Below are 15,671 nucleotides of genomic sequence, written 5' to 3'. Positions count from 1 at the left end.
TGATAATTATTGTCATTGTTTTACTGTCCAGCCCTAATAGAAAATAAGGTTCAGAGTTCCACTTTCTACATTTTCAGAGCTTTCCACTTCATCTCACATCATCTTCAGCGAATGGAACTGGCCCAGGTGTAATCGGACCAAGACCTCTTTGAAGCAGACTAAGAGATTAAGTTAAAAGAAGAGCTATTGGTGGACTTTTTGTTCAAATGCATCAATTACGTAGTGGTGCATGTATGAAATATAACACACAGCTTGTGTAAACATGCATCTGTTCCAACTGTTGCGCAATATGCGCTGACATAGAATTAGAATGTTTAAGATGACAAATTGAAGACAAGTGTGTTGAATAAGAGCTTCACCTACAACTTAACACAAGAGGCCACTTATGTGTAACTGGGTCCTCACAAAGCTGTGTGTGCGTGTGTGTGTGTGCACGTGTGCTGTTTACCTCCATGGAGATGTCTTCTCGGGGTGTTAGATGCTGGCTAATGGCAGCCAGAGAGGCCTGATCAACCTCACGGATGCAGCCGTTCAGCACCTCAATAGCATCATCACATTCTCTCTGACCCGGAGCCTTTTCCCTGCACAGAAACACACACGAGATGGAGGATGTATGTAATAATAAGTTATTACTAAAGCAAAAGGGCCCTTTGAGACTCTTATAACCCACTCGACAATGGCAAAGTACAGAAATGTGTGTGTGTGTGTGTGTGTGTGTGTGTGTGTGTGTGTGTGTGTATATATATATATAATTATGTGGAAACCAAGTGCTTGCTCATTGTGTGAATTGTTGGGTTTCGGTAAATAACATTACAAAATGTATGAAAAGTACAATGAGATAAGTTTTGTTATAAACTGGTATATATAAATAACACCAAATTGCATTGCTGCAACACAAAGTAACTCTGCACTAAAGATGGTCTTTTAATTGGATATCTGTTGTGGTGTGTGACCTCCTTAAAAAATATGGCTGGTCCGATCAAAAACGCAACTTTTGAACTATATTTACTATAGTCAGCTATAGCAACCACAAGTTAAAAGTCAAAACAGGAAGTGGAACAAATGAGAAAAGGGGCAGTCCTCACATGTTTGACATTACCTTCCTGTATCACAGTTAACAGAGTAAAGCCGGCTCTACTAAAGTAGGAAGTAGCGATAAGTATATATAGTTATGTCAGACTAGGAGATGATGGGAGGCAGCTCAGCCAGCAGTAGCGGTGGCAGTAGAGTTTACCTCATGTTGGTGATGAGCCTCTTGATGGAGTCAGACACAGTTCGGGAGTGTCCGGCCAGCACAGACCACTTGGGGGGGTCTTTGGGGTTGACAGCCAGAGAGCGGGCAGTCTGGATCAGGCCGGTCGAGCTCTCCAGCATGGTCTTTGCTGCCGCCAAGATGGGCTCCATGGCTGCATGACCCTGAGGACGGTGAGTGGACATGAGAATGATCGCACAAGATTTAACCTCAATGAGACTGGTAGCATCCAGGCACACACCCTTAGTAGTGCTTTCCCCTTACTTACAGACTCAATGACTTCAATGAGCACTGAACAAGTCAGCACAAAACAACAGTACTCAAACTGCCCCCGTGCTATTCAATCATTTCACGTAAGAGTAGATAGTTAACTATCATTGTCAGCTCACATTTCCAAATGAATTTCCGACTGAATATACATACCTCGGGGCTGATCTGAGCAGGAATGCTGGCAAACTCTGGGTTGGAGGCGAAGGCAGTCAGGTTGTCCACAGCTTCTATGAGAGGACCAGTGGCAGCCTTACACTTCTCTCTGTTCTCATGGTTAAAGGCTCCGTCCAAAGCCTGCACAGGGGACATGGTTTTTAGCCATGATTTCACAAGCTTGTATATAGGGGCCAAAACACTAAGCAAATTGACATATATTTGAAGGACTATATTGTCTAAATAAATAAACGAATAAATAAAGCAGATGCAATCTACAGAAAACTCCAAGAGGTAAACTAATCTAATCCTACTACCCAGTGGTCCCAAAAATTACATTACATCAGTCTATAGCATTGGTTAAACAGGTGAAATACAATAAATGGAAATAACAGTACAATTTTAACAGAAAAGCTAATTTAGTCCCCCGGCCGTTTAAGGGATTCAAGCTTCAACATATTTGAGTAGTAACTGCTTTTTGAAAGCTGACACAGAAAAAATACATTTTTATAGTATAATCCATTTCATTCCATACTTGTGGACCTCTGCAATCCACACTAAAACTTGTGTGTTTAAGTTTGCGTTTTTTACCCATTACAAGATGCTTTTTCCTCATCTTATTAAATGCAAGGTGGGGTGAATCATAATAAGGTCTGTGCATATGTACTGCATTATAAAGGCAGAAAGTTTAACTCATTAAAGTGACATAATGCATTGTTTACTGCATCAACCTTACTGCCACCCCCTCCCTAAACAACATTCTAACATTGGATTTGGGGACTTTTTTTTTCCTTTGACATTTAGTGATTGGTCAGATGTGTGGGGGTGTCACATTAAGCAGGCTCCATCTAGCTCTCTTTTTTGTCACAACTATATCTGTATCTGAACAATTCATCATGTCTCACCCCTCGCTAGACCGCAGGCTTTTCACTACGCCTTCACATCCGGTCATTCAGAACACTTCTGTTTTTAGACACGGTCCACTGCCAACTGTTTAAGCTATTTAGTTAGCAGAGCGAAGAACTACAAAGCAGACATGTGCTTTCACTCAACACAGATCATTTGCTTTTCATGTCATTGATAATGAATTTAAAAGGACTTGTACTACAAACCTTTATGGACTTGACCAGGTTGGCAGTGGTGTTGGCCACCTCCTTGGCTGACTGGACAAACTGCCTCTTGGCAACAGGGTTGGCAGTTCTGGAGGATGCCAGGCGGCAGGCGTTACACAGCGCAGAGGTATGTTTGGCAACAATGGTGGCTGCAGAGAGCACCTGGGCAGGGAGACAGTGCGCTGGGGTGAATCGAGGACGTTTTCAACCACATTCAACTCACTAACCCAAGACTAAGAAAACTGATGATATAACTGGCCATTAGTGTGACTGCTGTGATGTCAGCATGTACCTGAGATTGGGTGCAGGCTGGGTCCACCAGGTTCTGGCAGGCCATCTGAATAGACTGATTAGCCCGGGCAAACTGGGCGGGGTCCACCAGGCCCTTCTGACCTGCTGAACTGTTGGGGTCTGATACTCCCACCAGATAGGCAGCCTAGGGATATCAGCAGATCACTGGTCAGGTCATGTTGCGGAAATATTACAAGTGCACATCTTCCAAACACAATCAAAACACACACCTTGCCAGCCTGGTGTCAGGCCAGCACAATAATAAAATAACCTTCAGGAACAGTTTTTACCTGTGCAGCTGCTTCAGTCAGACCACACAGGGCTTTGGAGCCAGCACTGACTGAATCACCAAACTCTGGCAAGTTGGAGTTCTTGGCATTGTGGGAAATGCCAGCCATGGACTCACCAAGGACCTGTCAACAGGGAAAGCAGAGATTCACACAAGTGACACGGGAGAGGGTGACATGAGAATCTCAGGAGAATGACTCCCATTACAAAGAATACTGTCTAGACCTGCTCTATACAAAAAGAGCAATGAGGTAACTGTTGTTATCAATTAGCGCTGGATAAAAGAAAATTTAATTATGTCCCAGAGATAAAATAATCAGAAAGTGTTTATTCATATTAGAAATGCAGATATATATTTATATAAATAAACAGACGTGATTCCCATTCCTTTGTTTCCTGACCTGTCCCGGTCCCATGATGAATAGTGAAATTGTCTACCATCCCACCCTTGACCCACATGATTCCCAAAAAAAATGTCAACCTATATGACACAGTTTAATTTGGACAATGTTTTCATTGTCTTTTTGTGTGTCTTATGCTGAGCAATTCACTGAGCAAACAAAACTTCAGAAGCAAAGCAGCAGCTGAAATAATAATGCACGACCATCACAGATAACTACAGTGGGAAATATATTTATAGTAGAAGTAGGATGGGTATCGAACCTGAATACTTTGTTGGTGAAAACTGTCAAGTACTGAGAGCAGATGCTGATATAAATAAATAAGAATTCTTCATGTAAACAGTTCTTAAGTTCTTGTATTTAGGAAACATTTAACATCTGAGAACATTGGTGTAAATATTTCTCTAAGTAAAGTTTAGGTATATTAAATCAGCACTATTATCACAAACATTCTTCTTCAAATAGTGGAAACATGTTTGGCCTTACAGCGCAGTGACTGGAAGGACAAAGAGACACGGACAGAATGTGGTTTAATATTTAAAAGATGATTTCACTATTTTTCACATTTTTATCAACAGCTCAACCTCAAAAATCCACAACTGCTGATAAACTCAACACTAGGGTTGGGTATCATTTAAAATTTTACGATACCAGTACCAAAACTATTACCCTTACAGTGATACCGATACCAATTGAGTACTTCATTCAATACCTTGCATAAAATGTCCCCTGTTGAAGCTACAGTAGTTGATTGGTAGCTTATTATTATTTTTTATTGTTGTAATGGACAAGCAGGGTTATCCATTTTATTTTTCTTGTTTCAAGTAACTGCTACATAAAAAGTTTTGGAAAATTGTATCAGATCGCTCCTCATCCTAATTAGTTCATCCTCACTGGTAGTAGTAGCCTATAAGGGGAAAGATAGAAGTTTTGATACGTGTGTTGAAAGTAAACAACTGAAAATGATTTTGTTAACTTTCGACGAACAAAGACGACAGTCACAAGTATAAAACGAGAAAGCAGTCTGTTTAAACAAGTCACTAAAATACACTAAAGATACAAACAGAGTAAAGAGAGGCTGCACATCCAGCTGATCAAACTACCTACACATGATCTGGTTACAAAAAGTAGGCCTAGGTATCGAATGAAGTACTGGAAACGTAACGCAGCTTTAAAGGAATTTCACTGGAATATTTCTAACACTGAAGGAGAGCACTATTGTCTCTTGGGACAACCCTTCCTCTTAGAATTAAATGTTTTATACAGGGAGGCAGCACCTCCTGTGAGATACAGTAAAGTGGATTCATTATTTAGCAAAGGAGTAATGAAATGATCGGAGGTGGAGCAAATGATGGGAAGGTAGAGAACCAAACAGAAGAAGAGCAGCAGGGAAGTATGGTCTACCTTAGAGTTCTCCATGACGCTGTCGATGCAGTCAAAGTACGACAGTTCATTGACGGCTTCTGTCGGGTTCTCCAGCATCCCCTGCACAGACTGCACACAAACACATCACAGTCACAACACACACAAGAAAACACACACTGTACCTACATATGTCAGCTGAATGGCACATGACCGCTGTACTGTCTTCGTGCTGGAACCAAGTCCTCCTTTTATCATTTTCTTTTATTTTTCATCTGGGTTTTCATAACCCAGACTAAATCAGGAATGACGAATCAATGGGATAGATGGACGGTTGTAAGATGGTTGTTACCTCCAGCTCTCTGAGCGCATTGTCACACTCCTTCTGTCCCGGTGCCTGCTGAGTGCACATGGTGATGAGCTGGTTGATACTGTCTGTAACTGCCCTGTGGACATAAAGGATCAGAGATGTAGAAGACAGAAAGCGAGACAGTTAAAGAAACTATGCAAACAAAGAGTGGGACAGGAACGTTCCTTACCGAGCAGCGGCTGCTAGCTGGTTCTTGAGGTTGGGGGAGCTGGGGTCAGTGGACAGGGCTTTGGCTGCCAGCAGCAGCTTGCTGGATGACATGGAGATTGTCTTCAGGTTGTACACCACCTGTGTCTGGTCCTCTTTAGACTGGAGAAGAGGAGGAGGAAGGTATGTAGAGAATTTCAGAAACTTTATAGCAACTGTACCATACAACTTCTTAGTGAAATGAACACACACACTGTAGTTTATTTTGACTCGGTCCCACATAAACCGTCCTGCTGCCCCAAAGACCCGCTAGAGCACCACATGTCGATCAATCCGCCGCTGAAAGTAGTCCTCAACAAATGCACTATTGCACTACTGTGAGCAGGTCAGAATTTAGCCTCTTTTAAAAATGAAACTATATATTTGTGAACCATTTTTAAAGATTTACATCTTCAGTGGGAACTGAGGGCGGTTTCTATTTCTATTTATTGCGAAATATCCAGTGTATTCACTTTTAACGTAATACCAGATAACATCTCTGTGTTTCTCTGCAAAAATGCACCAGTGGGTCGGCAAATATCCCCACGCGACAGTTAATATACCTGGGCAGCCCGCCCAAGTACAGTCTATATGTGGAAAACACTGGCCAGCATCACTATTGTGTGTGAAAGTCTTCTCTGATCATACTGACTTGGGATGTTCCTGCCATGTCAACACCGGCATCCAGGAAGGTCCTGAAATCCTGTCCAAACTTGCTGGTGGCCCTGGCCAGGTCCTGGGTTGTCCCTCTGGACGACTGAACCACCTCGTTGGCTGACTGGTTCAGACCGGCCGCCACCTCGTTGAGCTGAGCCTGAACCTCCTGGAAGCTCCTTCCACTGGACGGGAACTACAGAGGGGGGAGAAGAAGCCCTTTTAAAGCCCTGAACAGCCAGGATCCTGCCTACATCTGCGATTTGATAACTCCCTACAAGCAGGACTGATGCCTGAGATCCTCCGGCAGAGCTCCACTAATGGTTTCATAGTCTCTTCTTGTCACTAAAGGTGACCAGGCTCCTGCTCTTTAGGGCCCCTCAGCTGTGGAACTCCCTACCTTGAGATCTCAGGGAGGCAAACTCAGTGGCCTCTTTTAAATCTCTTCTCAAGTCTCACTTTAAATGTATGGCGTTTTTATAAATATTGTATTATTGCTGTTACTGTTTTATTATTTGTTGTTGAGTTTTATTTACTTTAATTAATTTATATATTTTTATAATTATGGGTCTTGTTTGTTTTTACTGTACAGCACTTTGTAACTAAGTGCTATACAAATAAAGTTATTATTAGAGTCTCCAACAGTGTCCGTCTGTTGTTTGCTGCAGAGCAGGTCGTGTACTGTGACTTTACCAGAGCTGAAAACAGCTGCCTGCTGCTGCTGGAAACCAGGTTGATGAGAGTGCAGAGACTGAACCACGCAGTAGAGCTGAGGATCGTGAAACCAAAACAGTGAGGTAAAAATGTTAAAAAGCTCTGGAGAGCCGAGGGGAGCTGCAGAGGTGGTCGTTCTGTGTGGGGTCATCACTACGTAGCAACACCTTTCACATTTGATCCAATGTTAATATAAATATATTGATTAGTTCAGCTTAAAGTTGTGACATTAACATGGATGTTACCGTTATTTAGGACCAGACCACACTCACTGCTGTTATTACATTTTGTGTGGATTGAAGAAACTGCTACTGGGCTTGGTCCACTAATCCAGAGGATCTTCACTATGAAATCCACAAAACCAAGTAAAAAAAATAAACATTCAGCTCACCACTATTTCTACACCAGCAGTAATCTATCTCACTTACAGAATCAGACAGGAGTGTCTTGCTGGCTTCGCCCACAGTGCGGATGGCGTTGTCCACATCCCTCTGGCCAGGAAGGCAGTTCACACATCTGTTCAGGGCCTGAGACACTGCCTTAGCCACCTACACACACACACACACACACACTGTTCAGTGACAACAAGTCAAACAGCTTTCATGTCTCTGCAGGTTGAGTCATTGTCTTACCACTCACCAGCCAACAGTCTCACTTCACAGCTCGAGTCATGTTCTCATGTCACTACATGCTAAAGCTAATGCTATCATCTACAGCATATGTTATACAGTACTATATGCAGACGACATTATCTAAATGGAATATGATGGGCCAATGACATCAGTCTGTCTCTGACCTGGGCCAGCCTCTGCTGACTCTCTGCATCTCCGGGCTTGGCGATGGCCCTCTTGGTCTCTTCGATCAGGTTGGCTGACTTATCCATGACGTCGCCGGCGCAGTCCAGCATGGCGTTACGTGCTGGTGCGTCAGCCGTGGTGGCAGCGACTCCTCTGGCGGCCGAGGCCAAGGACTTCAGAGCCTGGGCCACGTCTCTGGCTGCCATGCCTGGATCCAACAGGAGAGAGGAACTTCAGCGTGTGGTACGGATGAATGCACTTGTCACTACGGAGGTGTGTTGATGTCGAACCCACCTGTGTAGTTCTCGTTGCCCTGGGTGGCCTCACTCAGCAGCTGGGCGATGGCCGAGCTCACAGCCTTGGTGCTGGTTCCCAGATCCTGGGAGCATTTCTCAAGCTGAACAACACAGCAAAGAAACAAACACTTACTCATACGGTTCTAAATATATTTCATCAGCTTGTCTATTTAGTCATCTGGGAAACGAAGCTTATCCTGCTGTTGGCATCAGGTTCACAGCATGGCGCACCCTGGTGAGGAATAAAGTCCATGTCTCACCGTCTCTCCTGGCAGCGGTTTGAGTCTGCCCCCCCTCCGCAGAAGCCTTGGCCTCCTGGATATCTTTCTCTAGATCTCTCACTGTTGACAGAGCGTTGTCTATCTCCAACGGTCCGCACGCTTCCTGAGCCTGCGAGCGCGCGCACACACGCACACACACACACACACACACACACACACACACATGTCAAAAATGCAAAAGCCTTATCTGTGTTGTGTTTGGCAATGCAACAGGCTTATTTTCCCATTCACACAAGAGAGATCTTCTTCTGGAGAAGAGCAAACAATCAATATTAAATTATTAGTTGATAGCAATACAGATGAAAAATATGGCAAATATTTATAAAATGGTTTGTGAATAATTACCAACATAAATCACATGTGTGTCATGATCTGTTGTGTCATGTACAGCTAGTCAGCCTTCTGTACAGGGGAAAAAAACGCTCGTTTGCCCTGAAATCAATACGCTTCTAATCTGATGCAGGTTTCTGTCCAGCACCGCCCTCTGGTCGGCTCTCGCTGTGAAATTCTTAAAAGTGTGTTAATGTTGAGTCCACATCATAAAGAAAATATAATAAAGATATAATAAAGGTGTGGAGTACCTTCTGTGCAGCAGTGCGGAGCTCAGCCAGGGCAGTGGCCAGGTTCTTAGCACACTGGCTGAGCTGCATAGCTGAGGCCTGGTCACTGATGGTGGGAACTGTAGCCTTGGCAGCTGTAACCATCTTGGCACCAGGCTGGAGGAGGAGAGGACAGTCAAACTATTGCACTTAAACAAGATTAACTTCATGATATTGGATGGACGAAGAACATACTGATGCGATAGCTGTTCTAAAAGCCTTACATTAGATTTATCCTCTGGACCATGATTTTTTTTTTCATTTCTGAATGTGCTGTTTCAGCTCACAACTCAGACACTGATACCAGGTTATTTAAGAACATTACATAAATAAACTTTAGACTTGAGGCTTGCTTACGTTCAGTAATCCATCACAGTAGATATCATATTAGCATTTATTTTAGTGTTGCATTATTGTTGCTTGGTAATGCGACATCAGAAAAGATCACATGACTTACATAACCACCAAATATACTTATTCATCACAACTGGACTGTTCTGTCAGTGCATTTTCTATTCTGTTAGGAGTCCTGTTACTGTACTGCTATAGAACATATTCACTCTTCACTGAGTGACTGAAGCTGGTGGTGCAAGAGTCACCTGCAGAAAGTTCTGGCTGGCACTGATGAGGGCCAGCTGAGTGCTGGGGCTGTCAGGCTGAGACTGGCTGCCTCGGACTCCCTGAACCAGCTGAGGGATCTGCTCTGCCACCACCTGATGGCGCACACACACACACACACACACCTCACTTTAAGTCTAACGGAATACAAACTGCATATTTTTTATATATAGCATATAGATCTGCTTTGATAGTATATTCCCCATGCTTTAAATAAAAAAAAAAAAAGGGTAATGAAAAGGGAGACCGTTTGCTTTTATGTTTTTTTTATATTAGTCAGAATGCCATTCAATCCTCTGTATTGTCATCCTGTTTAGTAGAAAAATAAAAAATATGTCAAATGACTTGAATGGCTTTCTGACCTCAAACCAAAATAAAATGTGTGACAGGATTATACATAAAGAGTGAGCACAGACAAAAACGTGAAACTTGATAAAACAAAACAAAGCTACCATCTGTGCAGTGTGCTGAAATGAACAGACAGAAGCAGGTAGGGAGTGTGTTTACCTTGCAGCTCTGGACGAGCTGCTGCTGGGCAGCCTGGTTCTTGTTGGAGGAGGCAGCGTGCTGAGCAGCCGCTATGGTCTGAGTGGCTGCTGCTGCTGCCTGTTTGGCTGCATTCTGACAGGAAACAGATGGGTCAGCTTAAAACACTGAGCTTGTAAATGACTAGCACTAGCAGCTAATATCAGCGGATTAGCATAACTAATATGGGCATGCTTCTCTCTACAGCATAATCGCCTTGAAACTACATAAAGGTTTTTATTTGGATGCCTGGTGAGCATCTGGAAAAGCAGGCTGTAGTATCATTAGGTGAAGCTGGGTTTTTACATGTTATACCACAGCACGTGGTAGCATACCAAAAGAACAGGATTAAAGTTTAGAATCAAGTGAAGGGGCCGTGTATGTCTCAGATATTCTGCAGTCTGGTATTAATGATGAGAGGATGAGCAACGTGTTCAGCAAGTCAGCAGAGTTCTATACAAGGAAACACAGTAAATATGGGACTTGAAACATGCTAGTGGTCTAATAAAAGTGGACCACAGCATAATATTTAATGATAATCTGTCCTCGTAAACTAAACTGACCAGCTGACTACTTTATTAAAACACACTCTGCAACGCCTTACGGACTGAGCTACTGCCGCCCCACCACTCCGCGCTAAATGTAAATGTTGCTCAGATTTCTTTCCGCTTCCCTTTTACCTCCAGCTTGTTGACCAGCCGTTTCTTGATGGCATTCTGGGCGGCAGCGTTGGTGGCCATGCGGAGACCTTCAGCAGCCTCTCGCAACTTCTGCTGCTGCTCCTCACTGTCAGGGTTTGCTGCGGCACCCTGGGGCGAAATGCACGCACATCATTACACAATGACAGACTTACTGAAATGAAGAACAAGTCTGTTCATTGCGTTAAGCGCAGACATAATAAAAGAGAAAGACAAAGGCAGACCTTGGCAGCCTCCACCATCTTGGCGGTGGCATCAGCGAGCAGCTTAGCGGCTGACAGCAGTTTGCGCGAGTTCTCCAGATCCGACTCTCCCTCTGCATCCATCTTGATGGCGTTGACCAGATCAGACGTGGCCTGGGCAAGGATACGAGCCTGACGGACCATCTCACCTGGTGAGTTATACGAGAGGTTATGCAAGGTGCGTAGGAGCGACGGACAGATCGATGGCACCATTTTGATACCCAGCTGTTAGCAGAAACAATGTGATCTGTGTGAGCCCTGTGGTCACGGCTTCAGCTCCCTTCACCTACCAGCATCTCCCATTGAGCTGAAGATGTTCTCGGTGACATCCAGAATGCGGTCAGTGGCCTCTCCGTGGCGTCCAATAGGATGGCCCCCGCTGGCATACTGTTTGATGTGTTTAAGGAGCTCATTGAGGGCCTGAGTGACACCTGTGGCAGCCACGCCCACCTGTTTCAGGAGGCCCTCGTCATTGGTGGCCCCCTGTGACGCCTCCACGCAGCCTTCTACTGACTTGGCCACCAGCTTGCCTGCCTCGATCAGCTGCTCCTGGCACACCGGGGAGCTGATAGTTGGAGCCACCACCTGGATGAGAGATAAGATAGCGTATGCTTATGCGGCGTTCACACGCAACAGGGACACCCAAGTTCTGAACTTCCTGCGAGAAAACTCTTCTCCTCAGTTTTCGGACAGACTACTCACCCTGGTGCAGGCCACCAGCTGAGATGTGGACAGAGCACACTGAGTGGCTGCAGCAATGACCCGGTTCTGCTGGGCGGTGTCCTCTGTCTTCTGGGCCACGTTCTTAGCTTTGAGCACCAGAGCTGCCGCAGCGTTAGCCACAGCCTTCGCCAGCTGCATCAGCATGTCCTACCAGGGGAAAACACACACATCAGCTGGCATCACTCTCTCACTGCTGAGGGACAGTTAGTAATGTTAATGTGCTGTATAAATGTGAACGTTTTGAATTACATAGATTATTTATGAAAGGATTAATTTGATACATAATTAATATTAAATGAAGGGAAGTGGAATGAGGGAAGAAAGGTTGACTACTAAGGTCCTAGAGATGGTGGATGTAATCAAACTTGATTAGACTTTATCTCTTCAAAAGCTGCCCCCAGTAAATGCTGAAAGGTTCTATGTTGATGTTGCTTCATATTAATGCACTCAAACACCCACAAATCCTAAAATATCATCCCAGCTCGCTGTTGACTTGTTGAAACTTAATTCATCTGTGTTTTTAAACAAGAGCTGGGAAGACATTTGAGGATTTTGCTGTTTTTCTGACTGTCTAAACTAAATCAGAAGTGTAGCATTGAAGGAAAGGTTTGTATATTTATTATTGTATTTACTTATCTACTAGCTAAGGTTACGCTATGCACATGCTACGTTGAATGAGTTCTCTGTGGCTGTGATGACTCTTCCTGTCCATACTGTCCTGTGATCCTTCAACTACACTGTAAGGAAAATAGGACAAAATCTACATTCTGTAGTTCTCCACAAATGAAGAGAGTATCTTCCCAAGTTTCCGTCTTTTTGGTGTGAAATTCCCTCTTTATGTCTACCTCTAGAGATTTTCCGTTCTGAGCAGCAGTGGAGAAATTGTAACAGTACGATAGTCAGTCATTAAAGATTAAGATTAAAGAGAAAATGAAATTAAAATATAAGCTATAATAACCCCGTCCCTACCGGCTAATATCAATATGTCATCTAATATGAATATGGATTTGAATTGAACTGTGATTGACAGATGACAGATTGAGCTATGATTTTGTTTGATTGAATTACTTACTACCACCTTTGTTGACTAAGAGATTGTTTTGATTAGCCTTTTAGAATGAAGTGTCTTAAGGACACATTTGTTACCAGCATTTGAAAATAAGAGGGGACTCTCCATCTGGCACCCCTGAAAGATCCGTTACCTAGAAACTTTCAAATATAGACACGAAACAGAGGGAACACAGGATACAGTTTTACAATAAAACCAAAGACACTAGTCCTGATGGGTTTTCTTTTATTAACTTACTGATTCTTTTGGGGTTAAGCACTGCCATGGAAGCTTACTATCCTCAGACATTAGTGTTTTTGTTAGAAAGATGTTTTGTAAAAGTTAAGTTTACTTGTCAAATGTGGTACCTGAAAAGCCATTTTAAATGAATGAAAATGATAGGCCATTTATTTGATTTATTTAAAGCACTTTTTTCTTTTTTATGGGACCTTGCTCACAGATCTGTAGTTCTTAAACATTCATGTAAATGTTCAGTCATTTAAAAACAAATGTGTTTGTACAGATGCTTCCTCAATGAGGCCGAGTAATGTTACGCAGCAACGACTGACAATCATAGCCAATAGAACATACTTCCTCTACATTACTCATATAGTGATGGCATTAATCAAGTACCATGTAAAAATAAAAGCAACACTGTAATAATCAAAGTTTAGATGGACACACCTGGAACTGTGGATCAGTGTCTGTCTCTCCTATGTGAGACAGCAGCTCTCCGCTGGCCTGGCCCACATTTCCCGCAGCCTGCAGCAGGTTCTGACGGGGCTACAACCAAAAAGATATTATGGACACAAACTCAGACAACAAAGAGTAGAAACATTGTGTCCATTGTGGTTTGGCTGTGTACCTCTGTGTTTGCAGGCTGAGCGGTCTTCAGCATGTCAGAGACAGCACAGGCCAGGTTCTTGGCAGCACCCAGCAACTGCTGCCCGTTTCCACCTTCATCCTCCATGAGTGCTGCCAGAAGTTTAACACCCTTTGACATCTCTGTCAGGTTGGAGGAGATTGTGGTAACAGCACAGCCCACCGCTGTGTAGTCAGTCTCTGCTGGGTCACCTGAGGACAGACAGATGGACAGATAGATAACTGTCTTCACCCCCACAGGGTCACACATAAGAAACTAATTCAGACAGAGTGAGTGTTGCTCAGGAGCCTCCAGGAGCGTCTCCTGATCTAAAATGCCTTCACTTTGGGAAATGAAATTTCAGCATTCTATAGTACATGGGATCAAATTGTATCTGTATCTTTCCATGTGATATGTAATCACTGAAACTGGCTATAGATTCCCATAGTTAACCTTCCAACAGCTGACAAACCTCCTCCCTCTAGGTCCTTACCAATTAATAAGGGTATCATCTTAAAATTTTCAAAGATGACACAATGCCTGAATGTTCAGCCTAACATACTGTGGTCTAGAGAAATGGTTTTTAGGCCGTGGTGTGAGGCTGAAGTATATAAAATGCACAACAATGTTTAACATGTAAAGCAGCTCGTCAACTGCACCAAACTGCTTTGGATCCTGAAAGCGGAAGACCTGTGGATTAAGAGATTCTAATATATCTTTCAGTATTTCACATGTGTTTTTGGGTCCATAGGTCTTGCATCATTAAAGAGTCATGGAAAATCTGTGTTTCACTCCCCTCTCTGGTGAAACTGTGTTGCACCCATCCAAGATGACACCGTGCATTGACACACCCTTGAGTATGTTTCTACATCACTTCTCTTTAAGCTGACCAAAATGTTTTCTCTTGGGGGATGGCAGGTCTGGTCTTACACATAGCGTTAAGAAGAGAGTATGGTGAAGCGCAGTGTTTCTACCTGCAGTGAGGTTGACCATGGAGGCAGTGCCTGCTGTGATGGCGTCTACCTGGGAATGGATCTCATGTTTGGACTCATCCATCTTGTTTTTGCGCCAGGCTTGGGATGCCTTGAACAAATAAACACAACCGTCTGGTGACAAAGATCTGGAACGGACTGTTACAGTACTCGCATCAATCCACTTGAACTCAAAATAGGAGAGTTAAATCTCACCGCGTCTGTTCCCAGTGGGGGAAGGGTATCAAAGTCATCCAGAGAGGCCTGGGCAGCCTGGACAGCCTGCATACTGGAGTTGATGGTTCCAGTCAGGGCTTGCTGTGCTGAAGTCTGTGGACACACAAATGTACTGTCACTAATATGACCCACAGTGTTATAGTCTAAAATCTGTTGGAGCTCTCAATATCAATTAAATCACTATTATTTAACTATTTAGCTATTAAAGCATAACTCTGGAGTTTTTCTTATTTCATTTTTCTTATTGTCAACCAATCTCATGTTCAGACCCAATCCAACATGTTTGTCCGTGTACTGTCTGACTTCCTGTCCGTGACTGAAGATGTAAATCTAAAAACCCCTTACAAAGTAATTTCCTTAAACAGCTGCTCACTTTAGTTTTTATCAAACAAACAGGAGGAAACAGTGCATTTGTTGGGGATTAATCCACATGTGGCGCTATAGTGAGTATTTGGGGCGGCAGGACGGTGTGTGTGGGTGTCCAAATAAACTACAGTGTGCGTGTTCATGGTGATGAAGGAACATGTCAACCAGTGCAGTAATGAGGCTCACTGAAGGGTTTGTAGTTTCTGGACAATAATGGAGCTCTATGGCTCAGAAGTAGATTCACTATTGTTTTGAGTCTTAACAGGGATTTGATGACAGGACAACTGACTTTCCGAATTAACTTGAGGCTCAAAAATTATGCTTTTACATTTTACCTTCACCCTTTCCCAACCTT

The 15,671-nt window shown here is 43.4% G+C and overlaps 1 protein-coding gene across 1 annotated transcript in view; it reads right to left on the bottom strand.

Moving 5' to 3' along the window:
- The window catches only part of tln1 (talin 1), a 70,390-nt gene that overhangs the window by 22,180 nt on the left and 32,539 nt on the right, over positions 1–15,671 (bottom strand). Inside the window, 26 exon segments of the mRNA XM_038734053.1 lie at positions 449–581; positions 1,235–1,416; positions 1,676–1,816; positions 2,788–2,949; positions 3,080–3,223; positions 3,369–3,491; positions 5,172–5,261; positions 5,482–5,575; positions 5,669–5,808; positions 6,338–6,535; positions 7,482–7,601; positions 7,850–8,058; positions 8,145–8,247; positions 8,407–8,430; positions 8,432–8,536; positions 9,009–9,143; positions 9,626–9,739; positions 10,152–10,265; positions 10,850–10,978; positions 11,092–11,258; positions 11,400–11,694; positions 11,812–11,979; positions 13,565–13,663; positions 13,746–13,954; positions 14,717–14,825; positions 14,930–15,043. Of these exon segments, the coding sequence (XP_038589981.1) occupies positions 449–581; positions 1,235–1,416; positions 1,676–1,816; positions 2,788–2,949; positions 3,080–3,223; positions 3,369–3,491; positions 5,172–5,261; positions 5,482–5,575; positions 5,669–5,808; positions 6,338–6,535; positions 7,482–7,601; positions 7,850–8,058; positions 8,145–8,247; positions 8,407–8,430; positions 8,432–8,536; positions 9,009–9,143; positions 9,626–9,739; positions 10,152–10,265; positions 10,850–10,978; positions 11,092–11,258; positions 11,400–11,694; positions 11,812–11,979; positions 13,565–13,663; positions 13,746–13,954; positions 14,717–14,825; positions 14,930–15,043 (3,621 nt within the window).

Source organism: Micropterus salmoides, unplaced genomic scaffold, assembly GCF_014851395.1.
Source record: "Micropterus salmoides isolate LMB-PRFRI ecotype aquatic unplaced genomic scaffold, ASM1485139v1 Ms_hic_scaffold_20, whole genome shotgun sequence".
NCBI classification, from domain to species: Eukaryota; Metazoa; Chordata; class Actinopteri; order Centrarchiformes; family Centrarchidae; genus Micropterus; species Micropterus salmoides.
The sequence above is the reverse complement of the archived record's forward strand: the minus strand, read 5'-3'. Positions and strand labels throughout refer to the sequence as shown.